Here is a 16,347-nt window from a genome sequence, read left to right as displayed (position 1 = left end):
CACTGAAAAACATCCCCACAGCATGATGCTGCCACCACCATGCCTCATTGTAGGGATGGTCCTAGGTTTCCTCCAGGCCAAAGAGTTCAATCTTGGTTTCATCAGACCAGAGAATCTTGTTTCTCATGGTCTGAGAGTCTTTAGGTGACTTTTGGCAAACTCCAAGCAGGCTGTCATGTGCCTTCTACTGAGCGGTGGCTTCCGTCTGGCCAGTCTACCATTAAGGCCTGATTGGTGGAGTGCTGCAGAGATGTTTATCCTTCTGGAGCTCTGTCAGAGTGACCATTAGGTTCTTGGTCACCGCCCTGACCAAGGCCCTTCTCCTCAAATTGCTCAGTTTGGCCGTGCGGCCAGCGCTAGTAAGAGTCTTGATGGTTCCAAACTCCTTCCATTTAAGAATGATGGAGGCCACTGTGTTCTTAGGATCCTTCAATGTTGTAGAATTTACCACAGGTGGACTCCAATCAAGTTGTAGAAATATATCAAGGATGATCAATGCAAACAGGATGCACCTGAGCTCAATTTCGGGTCTCATAGAAAAGGGTCAGAATACTTACGTAAATAAGGTATTTTTGCAAAAATGTTCAAAAACCTGTTTTCGTTTCGTCATTATGGGGAATTGTGCGTAGATTGATGAGTAAAACATTAATTTAATCAATTTTAGAATAAGGCTGTAACGTAACAAAATGTGGAAAAAGGCAAGGGGTCTGAATACTTTCCGAATGCACTGTATGTACAACATATGTACAAGCCTGGGTTAAAACACATGAGTATTTAAGTATTTGTCATTTAAATACTTATTTTCTGTGTATTTGAGTATTTTCAAATAATGTGGCCAAATCAGCTACTTCTATTTGAAGTATTTTAAAGTAATTTCAAATAACTTTCTATAAATAGCCAAGAAGATGTACTTCTTGTATTTCCAAATACATTATTTCAAATACCCCTACGACTAAAGGGTTTTGAATGCATTGAGTAATTAAATATCTGCATTTGAAAATACACTTTCCTGTGTCTGAGTATTTCCAAATACGCGCCAATACTTTTCCAAGTGTATTTCCAAATACAACAATGTTAATTTTCCAATAAAAAATCAAAAAAAAATGTACATCAAAATGTCTTTAAAAGTATTGAAATACCCTAAATAGTATTTAAACACAGGTCTGATCCTGTACCAACTGAAAAGTTTTCCTCAATAACCCTTTCATTCAAAGGCCATGTGGGAGGATAGGTTGATGTAGGTTATGTAATAGAGGATGGGCTGTAGTATGTATGGGACGATAGAGGATAACACCAGTCACTGACCTTTGGTTCTCAGTGAGATTGAGGTGGCGTTTAATGTCCAGCAGGATCTCTTTAAGGAAGGTGAGTCTCTTGACCTCATGCTGCTGGCACTGGTCAAACACTTGCTCCATGCTCTCCTGGTATGGGGGAGTGACCGCACTCAACTCTGACAGAGACTTCTCATACTTCTCCTTAGCCTAGGGGATGATAAGGACAGCATCAGCTCTGACAGATAATGATGTCATTTTGACGTCATTACAACTAGACGTTTTGCACTCTGGGTTGAATACCAAGCAACCTGCATCCGTACACCGTGGGTGTGTATACTGTAAGCATCTCACTCTCCCTGGCCCAGAGTAATCTGCTCTTGTCATCACCAGGGCTCCGTGAATAGAGTCGGAGATCCACTCTGCAGGATTACGTCCTGTGTGTTCACCACTGTAATCTCACCGAGTCGTCTTAAATAGTCCTGCATTGATTCTGTTTTTCACAGCTTTATTTCACTTGAGCCACTAACAGAAACAGAAACTAATAATAATGATCAGTCTGTTTGAGATATGATGTACGTAGTATACTGCAATAGCACACGCACTCACCACAGTGTTAATACCACTACATATACAGTCGAAGTCGGAAGTTTACATACACCTTAGCCAAATACATTTAAACTCAGTTTTTCACAATACCTGACATTTAAAAAGTAACAATTTTAGGTCAGTTAGGATCACCACTTTATTTTAAGAATGTGAAATGTCAGAATAATAGTAGAGAGTATGATTTATTTCAGCTTTTATTTCTTTCATCACATTCCCAGTGGGTCAGAAGTTTACATACACTCAGTTAGTATTTGGTAGCATTGCCTTTAAATTGTTTCACTTGGGTCAAACATTTCGGGTCGCCTTCCACAAGCTTCCCACAATACATTGGGTGAATTTTGGCCCATGCCTCCTGACAGAGCTGGTGTAACTAAGTCAGGTTTGTAGGCCTCCTTGCTCGCACACGCTTTTTCAGTTCTGCCCGCAAATTTTCCATAGGATTGAGGTCAGGGCTTTGTGATGGCCACTCCAATACCTTGACCTTGTTGTCTTTAAACCAATTTGCCACAACTTTGGAAGTATGTTTGGGGTCATTGTCCATTTGGAAGATCCATTTGCGACCAAGCTTTAACCTGATGTCTTGAGATGTTGCTTCAATATATCCACATAATTGTCCTCCCTCATGATGCCATCTATTTTGTGAAGTGCACCAGTCCCTCCTGCAGCAAAGCATGCAGCATGCCCACAATATGATGCTGCCACCCCCGTGCTTCACGGTTGGGATGGTGTTCTTTGGCTTGCAAGCCTCCCCCTTTTTCCTCCAAACATAACAATGGTCATTATGGCCAAACAGTTCTATTTTTGTTTAATCAGACCAAAGGACATTTCTCCAAAAAGTACGATCTTTGTCCCAATGTGCAGTTGCAAACCATGGTCTGTTTTTTTTATGGCGGTTTTAGAGCAGTGGCTTCTTCCTTGCTGAGCGGCCTTTCAGGTTATGTCGATATAAGACTCGTTACTGTGGAAATAGATACTTTTGTACATGTTTCCTCCAGCATCTTCACAAGGTCCTTGTTCTGGGATTGATTTGCACTTTTCGCACCAAAGTACGTTCATCTCTAGGAGACAGAACGCGTCTCCTTCCTGAGCGATATCGCTAATGGGTGGTCTCATAGTGTTTATACTTGCGTACTATTGTTTGTACAGATGAACGTGGTACCTTCAGGCGTTTGGAAATTGCTTCCAAGGATGAACCAGACTTGTGGAGGTCTACAATTTTCTTTCTGAGGGCTGATTTATTTTGATTTTCCCATGATGTCAAGCAAAGAGGCACTGGGTTTGAAGGTAGGCCTTGAAATACATCCACAGGTAAACCTCCACAGGTACACCTCCAATTAGCCTATCAGAAGCTTCTAAAGCCATGACATCATTTCTGGAATTTTCCAAGCTGTTTAAAGGCACAGTCAACTTAGTGTATGTAAACTTCTGACCCACTGGATTTGTGATACAGTGAATTAATTATAAGTGAAATAATCTGTCTGTAAACAATTGTTGGAAAAATTACTTGTGTCATGCACAAAGTAGATGTCCTAACCGACTTGCCAAAAATAGTTTGTTATTTACAAGAAATTTGTGGAGTGGTTGAAAAACGAGTTTTAATGACTCCAACCTAAGTGTATGTAAACTTCCGACTTCAACTGTATTTTAAAACAGTTGTAATGACACTAGTCAAAATGGAATTGTCACCTGTTTGGTTGTGGTTGTCTCACCTAGCTATCTTAAGGTGAATGCACCAACTGTAAGTCGCTCTCAATAAGACCGTTTGCTAAATGACTAAAATGTTCATGTAAATGTTTGTCCTGACTGTCCACGAGAATCCAAATAGGTCATATCAGGTTTGCAATGAATAACTTCAATCAGATCCCCTTTCACCTGTAGAGGGGGAAGGAAAGAACTAGTGGGGATGAACAACTCATGTCTTGTTGTAAATCAAAGGAGAAGATCCAGGCTTGCGCTCTCCAAATTCACTAAAGGAATGTGCTTTGTCTCAACAGACCTTTTTCCAGCTGAAACTCGAATACGTTGAAAAGCGAATACTGGAAAAATATTTCTAATGTAGAATGTGGGGAATGGTCAGAGGCGATCTATAGAACACTAATGTCATTTTGTTTGTTATTTTGTGATGTCATTAAAAATATTATAAAGGAAATACTTTAACTTGGAAAGTATAACCACCCAAGTTCCCATACTATGCTTTGTGCATGTAATAGGAAAAATTATGAAAGTGTTTGTTAAGAGAGGGAAGTGATGTGAAGAGCCACCCCGAAGTGAGGCCAGAGAGTGTGTCAGCCTACCCGAACTACCCCTTTCGAGCAAAAGGTATAAATTATGGGTTAAGAACACATTAGACCAGAAAAAGTGTGAAGCGCGCAGCTGCACATTTAAAATGGTTTGAACTTTGAATATCAACATGAGGTGGAGAAGATAAACTCCCCTCCCTGACAATCACTGGTACGGCTGATTAGCTGACCTAAGTAAAGCATCTTCGAAAGCGAATTTAAGTAGGACCATCCTGTTACTCTGCTTAAGCTATCACATTACTCTACTCTCATCACCCTACTGGGGAACCATCGATACGGTTGGCTAACCTATCTTCAAAGAAGCATCTTCAAGAGGGAATGGAAGGAAAATCAACTCTGTAGTTCTGTTCAGCACTACATGACAAGTCACCGGATACGAAAAACTACAAAGAAGGACAACAGTAGAAGACTTGTTCAAACCATTTCAGACAATCAGAGCCTTACAAGAGTGCTGCGAAAGGGCCAACCCCCCTTTCCAAGGCTGTCCTGTTCACCGAGAGAACCCCGGCGGACCCAGGCATTTCACGAAAATACATTCATGATTTCTCACTCAAAGCGGGCGGCAGTTCGTGTGCAAAGTATATGGTTACTGTAGGTGAAAGTTGTTTCTGAACGTACCAATGTTAAGTGTCTCTGTGCCTCTCTCTCACCCTCTCCATCTCTTCTTTAACAAGCAGCCATGTTGTTATCATTCCGCTAGGGACCTGTTTTCAACGTATTAAGTCCCCAGTCAATAACCAGTGTTTATCCTATGTTCCCATTTAATTAGCTAGTAAATAAAGGCTCATGTTTTTGCAGATGCCAGGAGGTTACGACTGTTCAGAATGATGATATGATACGAGTTTATGATTAATAAGTTGACTGTTTATAGATGTGATAGGTAAAAACCTTTTAGGGTTTAATTCGGAATATGGTAAATCTTTAAACAACCGCTCTCTTGGTGTCCCAGATCCTAATGAGTTAATTGTTACATTATTCATTTAACTGGTTAACAATTAAACATAGTTAATTAATTAGATAAATAACAGTCTTCAGATTAATGTTAAAGTCAAGTCAGAACATGTTTGATATGCATAACGTCAAATTCTATGGCGTAAATTTTGCTCGAAGTCTTACATTTTCATACATTTGTACAAAAAAGGTAGTCATGTCCTTTTTTCCATTTGTCGGGCCTCTGTCTCACCTTCTGCATGTCATGTTTGCACTTGTCTGTTTTCTCGTGGAGTTTCTTCTGCTGATCAGTTGTGACGGAGGCCTGTGTCTTCCCGTCTGCCTCTCGGGTGGCGGCCAGTTTCTCCTCCTTACATGCCATGTGGTACGTTTTCTTAGCAGTCTCCATCTGTGGAAGCACGTTTACAATCTTAGTATCTCAATAGATACATTGTTAAATACTAATACATTTAAGCATGCAGGTGACTTAATTTAGTTATTGTTGAAAGGGCAATGTTCTTCTCTGATGGTCAGCTTGGATGAGTGACTCAGCAAGACTCATTATACTACACAAAACAGAACTAACACATAAACACCTGTAGCTATAGTACCTAGCTATTTGGCAGAGCAGCTTGTGTGCTGACTCAGATGTAGCTCAAATGACAAATGTTTTAAAGGTGGCCTAAACACTACAGGCTTGCACAGACTTGAATATGTTCCGGGATTCTTCCGATGACATTGAGGAGTACACCACATCAGTCACTGGCTTTATCAATAAGTGCGTCGAGGATGTCGTTCCCACAGTGACTGTACGTACATACCCCAAACAGAAGCCATGGATTACAGGCAACATTCACACTGAGCTAAAGGGTAAAGGAGCAGGAGGCTAACCCGGAAGCTTATAAGAAATCCCACTTTGCCCTCCAACGAACCATCAAACAGGCAAAGCATCAATACAGGACTAAAATCGAATCATACTACACCGGCTCCGACACTCGTCGGATGTGGCAGGGCTTGCAAACTATAACAGACCCCAAAGGGAAGCACAGCCGAGAGCTGCCCAGTGACATGAGCTTACCAGACGAGCTAAATAACTTCTATGTTCACTTCAAGGCAAGTAACACTGAAACATGCATGAGAGCATCAGCTGTTCCGGACGACTGTGTGATCACGCTCTCCGTAGCCGATGTGAGTAAGAGCTTTAAACAGGTCAACATTCAAAAGGCCGCAGGGCCAGACGGATTACCAGGACGTGTACTCCGAGCATGCGCAGACCAACTGTCAATTTTCAACCTCTCCCTGTCTAAGTCTGTAATACCAACATGTCTCAAGCAGACCACCATAGTTCCTGTGCCCAAGAACACTTGGGTACAGGGAGGAGGTGAGGGCACTCAGAGTGTGGTGTCAGGAAAACAACCTCTCACTCAACGTCAACAAAATAAGATGATGATTGTGGACTTCAGGAAACAGCAGAGGGAGCATCTCCCTATCCACATCGAAGGGACAGCAGTGGTGAAGGTGGAACGTTTTATGTTCCTCTGCGTACACATCACAGACAAACTGAAATGGTCCACCCACACAGACAGTGTGGTGAAGAAGGCGCAACAGGAGGCTGAAGAAATTTGCCTCTTCACCCAAAACCTTGATAAACTTTTACAGATGCACAATCGAGAGCATCGTGTCGGGCTAGTACGGAAACTGCACCCCCCTCCACTGCAAGGCTCTCCAGAGGGTGGTGCGGTCTGCACAATGCATCACTGGGGACAATCTACCTGCCCTCCATGACACCTACAGCACTCGATGTCACAGGAAGTCCAAAAAGATCATCATGGACAACAACCACCCAAGCCACTGCCTGTTCACACCGCTACCATCCAGAAGGCGAGGTCAGTACAGGTGCATCAAAGCTGGGACCGAGAGACTGAAAAACAGCTTCAATCTCAAGGCCATCAGACTGCTAAACAGCAATCACTAACTCAGAGAGGCTGCTGCCTACATTGAGACACAATCACTGGCCACTTTAATAAATGGATCACTAGTCACTTTAAACAATGCCACTTTAAATAAAGGCACTTTAATAATGTTTACATATCTTACATTACTCATATCATATGTATGTATATACGTATTTTGTTGCACCTTGCCTATGCCATTTGTGTATATTAGGTAGTTGTTGGGAAATTGTTTTATTACTTGTTAGATATTACTGCACTGTCGGAACTAGAAGCACAAGTATTTCGCTACACTCGCATTAATATCTGCTAACCATGTGTATGTGACCAATAAAATTGGATTGGATTTGGATTTGGTTACCTTCCTAAATGACTACCGACCCATAGCACTCATGTCTGGAGCCATGAAATGCTTAGAAAGGCTGGTAATGGCTCACATCAACACCATTATCCCAGAAACCCTAGACCCACTCCAATTTGCATACCGCTCAAACAGATCCAAAGATGATGCAATCTCTATTGCACTCCACCCCTCCCTTTCACACCTGGACAAAAGGAACCCCTATGTGAGAATGCTATTCATTGACTACAGTTCAGCGTTCAACACCATAGTGCCCTCAAAGCTCATCACTAAACACTCTCAAACACTTGTACCCCTCTCAAACTGGATCCTGGACTTCCTGACTGGCCGCCCCCAGGTGGTAAGGGTAGGTAACAACACATCCGCCACGCTGATCCTCAACACAGGGCCCCTCAGGGGTGCGAGCTAAGTCACCTCCTGTACTCCCTGTTCACTCATGACTGCACGGCCAGGCATGACTCCAACACCATCATTAAGTTTGATGATTTTTATTTATTTATTTATTTAACCTTTATTTAACTAGGCAAGTCAGAACAAATTCTTATTTTCAATGACGGCTGTCTCATCGTTGTCAGTGGCCCCGGCAGTTAACAGGCAGTTAACTGCCTGTTCAGGGGCAGAACGACAGATTTGTACCTTGTCAGCTCGGGGGTTTGACTTGCAACCTTCCGGTTACTAGTCTAATGCTCTAACCACTAGGCTACCCTGCCGCAACAGTGGCCGCAACAGTGGCAGGCCTGATCACTGACAATGATGAGACAGCCTATAGGGAGGAGGTCAGAGACCTGGCCATGTGGTGCAAGGACAACAACCACTCCCTCAACGTGATCAAGTCAAAGGAGATGATTGTGGACTATAGGAAAAGGAGGACCGAGCACGCCCCCATTCTCATCGACGGGGCTGTAGTGGAGCAGGTTGAAAGCTTCAAGTTCCTTGGCGTCCACATCACCAACAAACTAACATGGTCCAAGCACACCAAGACAGTCGTGAAGAGGGCACGACAAAACCTATTCAGGAGACTGAAAAAATTTGGCATGGGTCCTCAGATCCTCAAAAGGTTTTACAGCTGCACCATCAATACCAGGCAACTGCTCGGCCTCCGACCGCAAGGCACTACAGAGGGTAGTGCGTACGGCCCAGTACATCACCGGGGCCAAGCTTCCAGCCATCCAGGACCTCTATACCAGGCGATGTCAGAGGAAGGCCCTACAAATTGTCAAAGACTCTAGCCACCCTAGTCATAGATTGTTCTCTCTGCTACCGCACGGCAAGCGGTACCAGAGCGCCAAGTCTAGGTCGAAGAGGCTTCTAAACAGCTTCTACCCCCAAACCATAAGACTCCTGAACAGCTAAACAAATGGCTATCCAGACTATTTGCATTACCCCCCCATACCCATTTTACGCTGCTGCTACTCTCTGTTATTAGCTATGCATAGTCACTTTAATAACTCTACCTAAATGTACATATTACCTCAATTACCTCGACACAGGTGGCCCTGCACATTGACTCTGGACCGGTACCCCTTGTATATAGCCCCGCTATTGTTATTTACTGCTGCTCTTTAATTACATGTTATTCTTATCTCTTACTTATTTTTTTGGTATTTTCTGAAAACTGCATTGTTGGTTAAGGGCTTGTAAGTATGCATTTCACTGTAAGGTCTACTACACCTATTGTATTCGACGCATGTGACAAATAAAATTAGCTTTGATTTGATTTGACTCCAGCGAGTCCCAGTCCAATGGCAGCTGTGTAATGTGTGCGTCACCCATCCTACTCCCATGCAGTACCTTTGCAGCCAGACAGACTGATGCACAACCAAATAGACTAATCAACCAGTTGTAGTCACAGAGGTCAGTCATGAAGACAGCCAAGCGCGTCAAATAGCTACCCACATTCATACATTCACTGTATTGTACACTTTGTATTTAATAATAAAGTGGTTTTCCCAATCACTCTAAAAGTAACTGATATTCATGTTAGCCATGTAAGTACACATGATGTTGCAATAAGGAGGATACAACAGATCCCCTTTCCTAAAACTTCCTGTCCACTTACCTCTTTGAGCTTCTTGGCCCATGGTTTCTGGGCCTTCTTGAAGCCCTCGTCGGCCTCTTTGGCCTCCTTGAAGCCTCCGATCATCTGCTTGTGGTAGGCCTCCTTCTGCCAGTTCTTGACCTTCTCCAGGTCTTCGTTGAGCAGGCCGTTCTTCACCTCCTGGTGCAGCTCACTCACCTTCTCAGCCTCGGTCATCACACCCAGCCACGCCCTCTCCACGGTGCCATACTGGGGTCCTGGGGTTAGAGAATATCACAGGGGGACATTCGATCAAAACATATAGGTGGCAGAAAAAATTATTGAAAATGTGAACGTGACCAACTCAGTGGCCTTGTGGTCACAGTGTCCGCCCTGAGGTTGAAAGGTTGGAAGTTTGATCCCCAACCGAGTCATACCAAAGACTGAAGAAATGGGATCCAATGCATCTCTGTTTGGCCTTTAGTATTAAGGAGATAATTGGGGGTAAGGCCCTGCGATAGACTAGCGTCCTTTCCAGGGGGTGTACTTGTACATCAAGCCGTCTCACGCTACTTGTACATCAAGCTGTCTCACGCTCCTGCTCTTATGAGCCATTCCAGTTTGCACAAGTTAAGCCTCCTCATCTTACAGAAAACACTCACAATACAATCGGGACAGGTGGAGCTGAGCAGTGAGTTAAATCAAAGGAATTTAACATGGGATGAAGACCTCAAAACAGACGCCAAACAGACAATCCCAATACTGGCCTTTCTCGATCAGCTGTCTCCATCTCTTGGACCAGGCGGTCAGCTGGTCACCATAGGCCTTCTCAATCTTGGCACGTTCCTGAAGGCAGCCCATGAGGTCATTGCAGAGCCGGTGGCCGTCGTCAATCCGCTTAACGGCACGCTTGTAGTTTCCCACCTGAGAATGGTCAGAGGAGGGTAGACATATGAGGTACAAGAGCAAAACACAAGGCTTCCCTACATATCAATGATTGAATATGAGGATGCAGTCAAGTGCAATACTCAATATGCCAAATCTCTAAGAGCACTAAAATATCTTTAGGTGGAAATAACTAATCTGACGGGCCAACATAAACTGTAAAATAAGAGAGAGAGAGAGAGAGGGAGAGAGAGAGAGAGAGAGAGAGAGAGAGTCAAATAAGAAATGGAGATAAAATAGATAAAATAAATTGTTTAACTGTGGTGTAGTGACGGAAATTATAAATTATCTACTAATACCCTGGAGTAATATTAAAGAATCACCTGTACTCACTTTCATCATTCTCATACCACCTTAAGAGATGCCACCTTAACACAGGCATTGCAGTGCCTAGAGGGAGCATAAGCTCCTGGTGCATGACATAGGGAGGTGGGGGGGCGGCTCATGCCTGTGCATGTGTAGTTATGCAATGGCAGCGGCTTTGTGTGTGTGGCCATCGCTGTGACTTTTCCACATTTTGTTAAGTTACTCTAAAATGAATAAAATATAATACAGTACCTTGCAAAAGTATTCAGCCCCCTTCGGTTTTTCCTATTTTGTTGCATTACAACCTGTAATTTAAATGGATTTTTATTTGGATTTCAAGTAATGGACATACACAAAATAGTCCAAATCGGTGAAGTGAAATGAAAAAAATAACTTGTTTAATTTTTTAAAGTAAAAATGGAAAAGTGGTGCATGCATATGTATTCACCCCCTTTGCTATGAAACCCCTAAACAAGATCTGGTGCAACCAATTACCTTCAGAAGTCACATAATTAGTTAAATAAAGTCCACCTGTGAGATTGGAGTATCTGTCCATTGGAACACTTTAAGCCGTACACTCCACAGAGCTGGGCTTTACAGAAGAGTAGCCAGAAAAAAAGCCATTGCTTAAAGAAAAAAATAAGCAAACACGTTTGGTGTTCGCCAAAAGGCATGTGGGAGACTCCCCAAACATATAGAAGAAGGTACTCTGGTCAGATGAGACTAAAATGTAGCTTTTTAGCCATCAAGGAAAACACTGTTTCTGGCGCAAACCCAACACCTCCCATCACCCCGAGAACACCATCCCCACAGTGAAGCATGGTGGTGGCAGCATCATGCGGTGGGGATGTTTTTCCATCGGCAGGGACAGAGAAACTGGTCAGAATTGAAGGAATGATGGATGGCACTAAATACAGGGAAATTCTTGAGGAAAACCCGTTTCAGATTTCCAGAGATTTGAGACTGGGACGGAGGTTCACCTTCCAGCAAGACAATGACCCTAAGCATACTGCTAAAGCAACACTCGATGGGGAAACATTTAAATGTCTTGGAATGGCCAGGTCAAAGCCCAGACCTCAATCCAATTGAGAATCTGTGGTATGATGTAAAGATTGCTGTACACCAGTGGAACCCATCCAACTTGAAGGAGCTGGAGCAGTTTTGCCTTGAAGAATGGGCAAAAATCCCAGTGGCTAGATGTGCCAAGCATATAGAGACATGCCCAAGAGAATTGCAGCAGTAATTGCTGCAAAAAGGTGTCTCTACAAAGTATTGACTTTGGGGGGGGGGGGTTATGCACGCTCAAGTTTTCTGTTTTTCTGTCTTATTTCTTGTTTATTTCACAATAAAAAAATATTTTGCATCTACAAAGTGGTAGGCATGTTGTGTAAATCAAATGATACAAACCCCCTAAAAATCTATTTTAATTTCAGGTTGTAAGTCAACAAAATAGGAAAAATGCCAAGGGGGTGAATACTTTCGCAAGCCACTGTAAATGTCCTCAATACACACAATACCCCATAATGACAAAGCAAAAACAGGTTTTTAGAAATGTTTGCAAATCGATTAAAAATAAAAAACAGAAGTACCTTATTTACATAAGTATTCAGACCCTTTGCTATGAGACTCAATATTTAGCTCAGGTGCATCCTGTTTCCATTGATCATCCTTGAGATGTTTCTACAAATTGATTGGAGTCCACCTATGGTAAATTCAATTGATTGGACGTGATTAAGGAAAAGCACACACCTGTCTTTATAAAGGTCCTACAGTTGACAGTGCATGTCAGAGCAAAATCCAAGCCATTATGTCAAAGGAATTGTCCTTAGTGCTCCGAGACAGGATTGTGTCGAGGCACAGATCTGGGGAAGTGTACCAAAACATTTCTGCAGGATTGAAGGTCCCCAAGAACACAGTGGCCTCCATCCTTCTTAAATGGAAGAAGTTTGGAACCACCAAGAATCTTCCTAGAGCTGGCTGCCTGGCCAAACTGAGCAATCAGGGGAGAAGGGCCTTGGTCAGGGAGATGACCAAAACCCAATGGTCACTTTGACATAGCTCTAGAGTTCCTCTGTGGAGATGGGAGAACCTTCCAGAAGGACAACCATCTCTGCAGCACTCCACCAATCAGGCCTTTATGGTAGAATGGCCAGACGGAAGACACTCCTCAGTAAAATGCACATGACAGCCCACTTGGAGTTTGCCAAAAGTCACCTAAAGACTCTCAAACCATGAGAAACAAGATTCTCTGGTCTGATGAAACCAAGAATGAACTCTTTGTGCCTGAATGCCAAGTGTCACATCTGGAGGAAACCTGGCACCATCCCTACATTGAAGCATGGTGGTGGCAGCATCATGCTGTGGGGATGTTACTCAGCGGCAGGGACTGGGAGACTAGTCAGGATCGAGGCAAAGATGAACGGAGCAAAGTACAGAGAGATCCTTGAAAACCTGCTACAGAGCACTCAGGATCTCAGACTGGGGCAAAGATTCACTTTTCAACAGGACAACGACCCTAAGCACACAGCCAAGACCATGCAGGAGTGGCTTCGGGATAAGACTCTGAATGTCCTTGTGTGATCTGCAGATAAGAATGGAAGAAACTCCCCGAATACAGGTGTCCTAAGCTTGTACCATCATACCCAAGAAGACTTGCGGCTGTAATTGCTGCCAAAGGTGCTTCAACAAAGTACTGAGTAAACGGTCTGACTACTTATATAAATGTGATATTTCATTTATTTTTTTTGCAAAAATGTATAAAAACAGTTTTTGCTTTGTCATTATTGTAGCTATTAATACAGTTTATAAAAAACAATTTAATCAATTTTAGAATAAGGCTGGAACCTAACAAAATGTGGAAAAAGTCAAGTCTTTCCCGAAGGCACTGTATGTGTATGTGCCCCTCTGTGTGCGCACACACGTCTGCGTGTGTGTGTGTGTGCTCGTGTACTGACTGCTATAATCCTTTACTGTGCTCTAATGCAGGCAGACAGATTATCAGAGACAGGACACTGACAGGACGAGGCAGAGACAGGAATGCAGCCCACAGACAAAGACCACTCAGTCCACTCAGCGAGGATGGGTCCTAGGCTGGGTAGGACTGGTGTGGGGTACAGTGTCTGTGTCAAAAACAAAGTCCCTTGAAGAAGAGTTTACAGAATATAGATAATATACAGTTTTGTATTTTTGCTGTGTTTTCTGTCAGACGTGTTTTTCATTTTAAACCAAACATCTAGCCAAACAAGAGTCCTTATGCTATTCAGTATGCTGTGGCCAGAGCTTTCTTGGCCGTATATAGATTTTAGGGCAGGTGGATGTGGGCTGAATGGCTGCCTCAGTGCTGCTTCTAACTGAGAGGCTCTGTCAGTCGGTCTCTGTGACCCTCCTCCTACGATGACACAAAAGGGACTCTATAGTGCTCTATAGTGAATTCCATAGCACTAATTGGATATTTTCTGTGCAACAACATCAACGTATTGGATTAACCAACCATATTCCTATTGATCCTCATGGAAATGAAATTACATGACCTATAGTATCATGTTGTCAATAACTTTTTCACCAGAGAGGATGATGGTGGCCAGTGATCCTATGACTCATGTCTCCTAAAGAGGTTTCCCTTCATAGCCCAGATGACCTGTATGGATGGTGTTTCTGAAGTACCTCCCAAAAGCTGTCCATAGCGTCGTCAGCAGTAGCAGCAGATTCATCGTAGGACCCCGACATTTTCCTGGTTGTGGTAAAGCAGGCTAAACTCTAAATGTGTCAGCAGCAGAGCTGGGTCCCTCACACACTGGAAGAGAAAAAGAGAGAGAGAGAGAGAGAGAGAGAGAGAGAGAGAGAGAGAGAGAGAGAGAGAGAGAGAGAGAGAGAGAGAGAGAGAGAGAGAGAGAGAGAGAGAGAGAGAGAGAGAGAGAGAGAGAGAGAGAGAGAGAGAGAGAGAGAGAGAGAGAGAGAGAGAGAGAGAGAGAGAGAGAGAGAGAGAGAGAGAGAGAGAGAGAGAGAGAGAGAGAGAGAGAGAGAGAGAGAGAGAGAGAGAGAGAGAGAGAGAGAGAGAGAGAGAGAGAGAGAGAGAGAGAGAGAGAGAGAGAGAGAGAGAGAGAGAGAGAGAGAGAGAGAGAGAGAGAGGAGAGAAAGGAGAGAGTGAGATTGCAATACATATACATGTAGAAAATACAATACAGTAGAACATCCTGCAACATTCATTATTTATTATATGCTATGAAATACGATACTTGGGCTCTCTATGGTATTCAGAAACCATATGTTTTCCATAGCCAATCAGTGAGCAGCACTGATGAAAGGCTTCCTTTGGAGGCTCTGAGACCGTTCTAATAATGAAGTTAAAATAGGTCTTCTATCCCCATGCACACTGCTCTGTGGCCCCAAGGAACAGCAAGGCCATCTTCCACACGCATGTCCCAGAAACCACAGCACACCACAGGATCACTGTAATCATGGAGTTCTGACCCTGTATCGTACGGTACAGTAGCTCAGCATAAACTGTCCCTGTCCCATGACATGTTCCTTCTGGAAGAGTGCTATATTACACACATACTCACTGCACACAGACACACATGCATACTGTACTAACACACATGGACACACACATAGACCCAACACAGACAGACTGGCAGGAACGCACACCACTCACACACACTCACTATATCTTCCTCTGAAAAGTCTACATGAAGTTACACAGCCCAGAGATTAGAAAAGAGACCAAAATAAACAAATTGCAGTCCTGTTTTAATTGATTTCACATAAACATCTAAGGTTATATAACTGTAGGTGCCTTCTAACAATGTGATTAAACTGCCAATTAATTTGTAAACCCTTCCTCCCTCTAAAACATATAGTGCTTCCTGGCTTTCCTCCAAGATTTGAGACGATTTGTATCTATTCCTTTGACGGCTGGTCGATTCTTCCCCACGAAGAATAAAATAGCACAGACTGGTTAGCGTTTATTCTTGTATTGAGCTCTAATTGAAACCTAATTCAGTTTGCTCTCCTTTACTGTCTCAATGAACTGTTCTTTAGTGGCATCTCCTTCAGGCCTGGAAGTCTCCACAACAACTACCCAGCGCAAAACAGCAAGCACATGGAGGGATACACTACATTAAACAATGTTAAATGGTTCCCAAACAAGGTAGGAAACGAATTAGAGCCAGAATCGGGAGAATGTGTACCAGCCCAACAACAGCCCCTACACTTGATTTAGAACAGAACATGCTATGGTATGTTTCCTCAAACATAAAAAAATTGAGCAAAAACCTCAGGTTTGAAGTTATCATAGAGTAAGACACTTACTAGGTCATTCCACAAATGTGTCCCTTTTGGGTAGTGTAACTTGGTTGATTTTTAAAATGCATTTAACCTAGTTTTAACATTCTGTTATGACGAGCACATGTTCAACTTAATAAAAAACAAGTTTTTCCATTCTGACTGTTAAATAAAAATATGTCTATAGTAAGTGCCTATTTAGTACCGAACAGGGTTGACCACAACAGGGTGTGGTCAACCCAAAACATTTCTCGCCTGTCTATCCGTGGATAACAGGGTTGATGTGATATGCTCGACACACTTCAGTTTTCCACCACAAAACACCAGACAATGGCTGAAAGGATTAGAACCAGCTCACCTGATTTTACACTAT

The 16,347-nt window shown here is 43.0% G+C and overlaps 1 protein-coding gene across 8 annotated transcripts in view; it reads right to left on the bottom strand.

Annotated features, from left to right (window-relative positions):
- LOC110492184 (protein kinase C and casein kinase substrate in neurons protein 1) overlaps nt 1-16,347 on the bottom strand; it is a 61,334-nt gene that overhangs the window by 7,649 nt on the left and 37,338 nt on the right. For all 8 annotated transcript variants that reach the window (XM_021566273.3, XM_090203198.1, XM_021566274.3 and 5 more), the window contains 5 exons: nt 14,355-14,484; nt 10,208-10,364; nt 9,483-9,718; nt 5,364-5,519; nt 1,306-1,481 (listed from right to left, as the gene is read on the bottom strand). In XM_021566273.3, the coding sequence (XP_021421948.1) occupies nt 1,306-1,481; nt 5,364-5,519; nt 9,483-9,718; nt 10,208-10,364; nt 14,355-14,417 (788 nt within the window). In that variant the 5' untranslated portion in view covers nt 14,418-14,484. The remainder of the gene's footprint in view (nt 1-1,305; nt 1,482-5,363; nt 5,520-9,482; nt 9,719-10,207; nt 10,365-14,354; nt 14,485-16,347) is intronic.

The sequence above is a fragment of the Oncorhynchus mykiss genome, chromosome 16 (assembly GCF_057628025.1).
Source record: "Oncorhynchus mykiss isolate SJ-2025 chromosome 16, ASM5762802v1, whole genome shotgun sequence".
Classification (NCBI taxonomy): Eukaryota; Metazoa; Chordata; class Actinopteri; order Salmoniformes; family Salmonidae; genus Oncorhynchus; species Oncorhynchus mykiss.
This window is presented reverse-complemented; position numbering and strand designations above follow the sequence as displayed.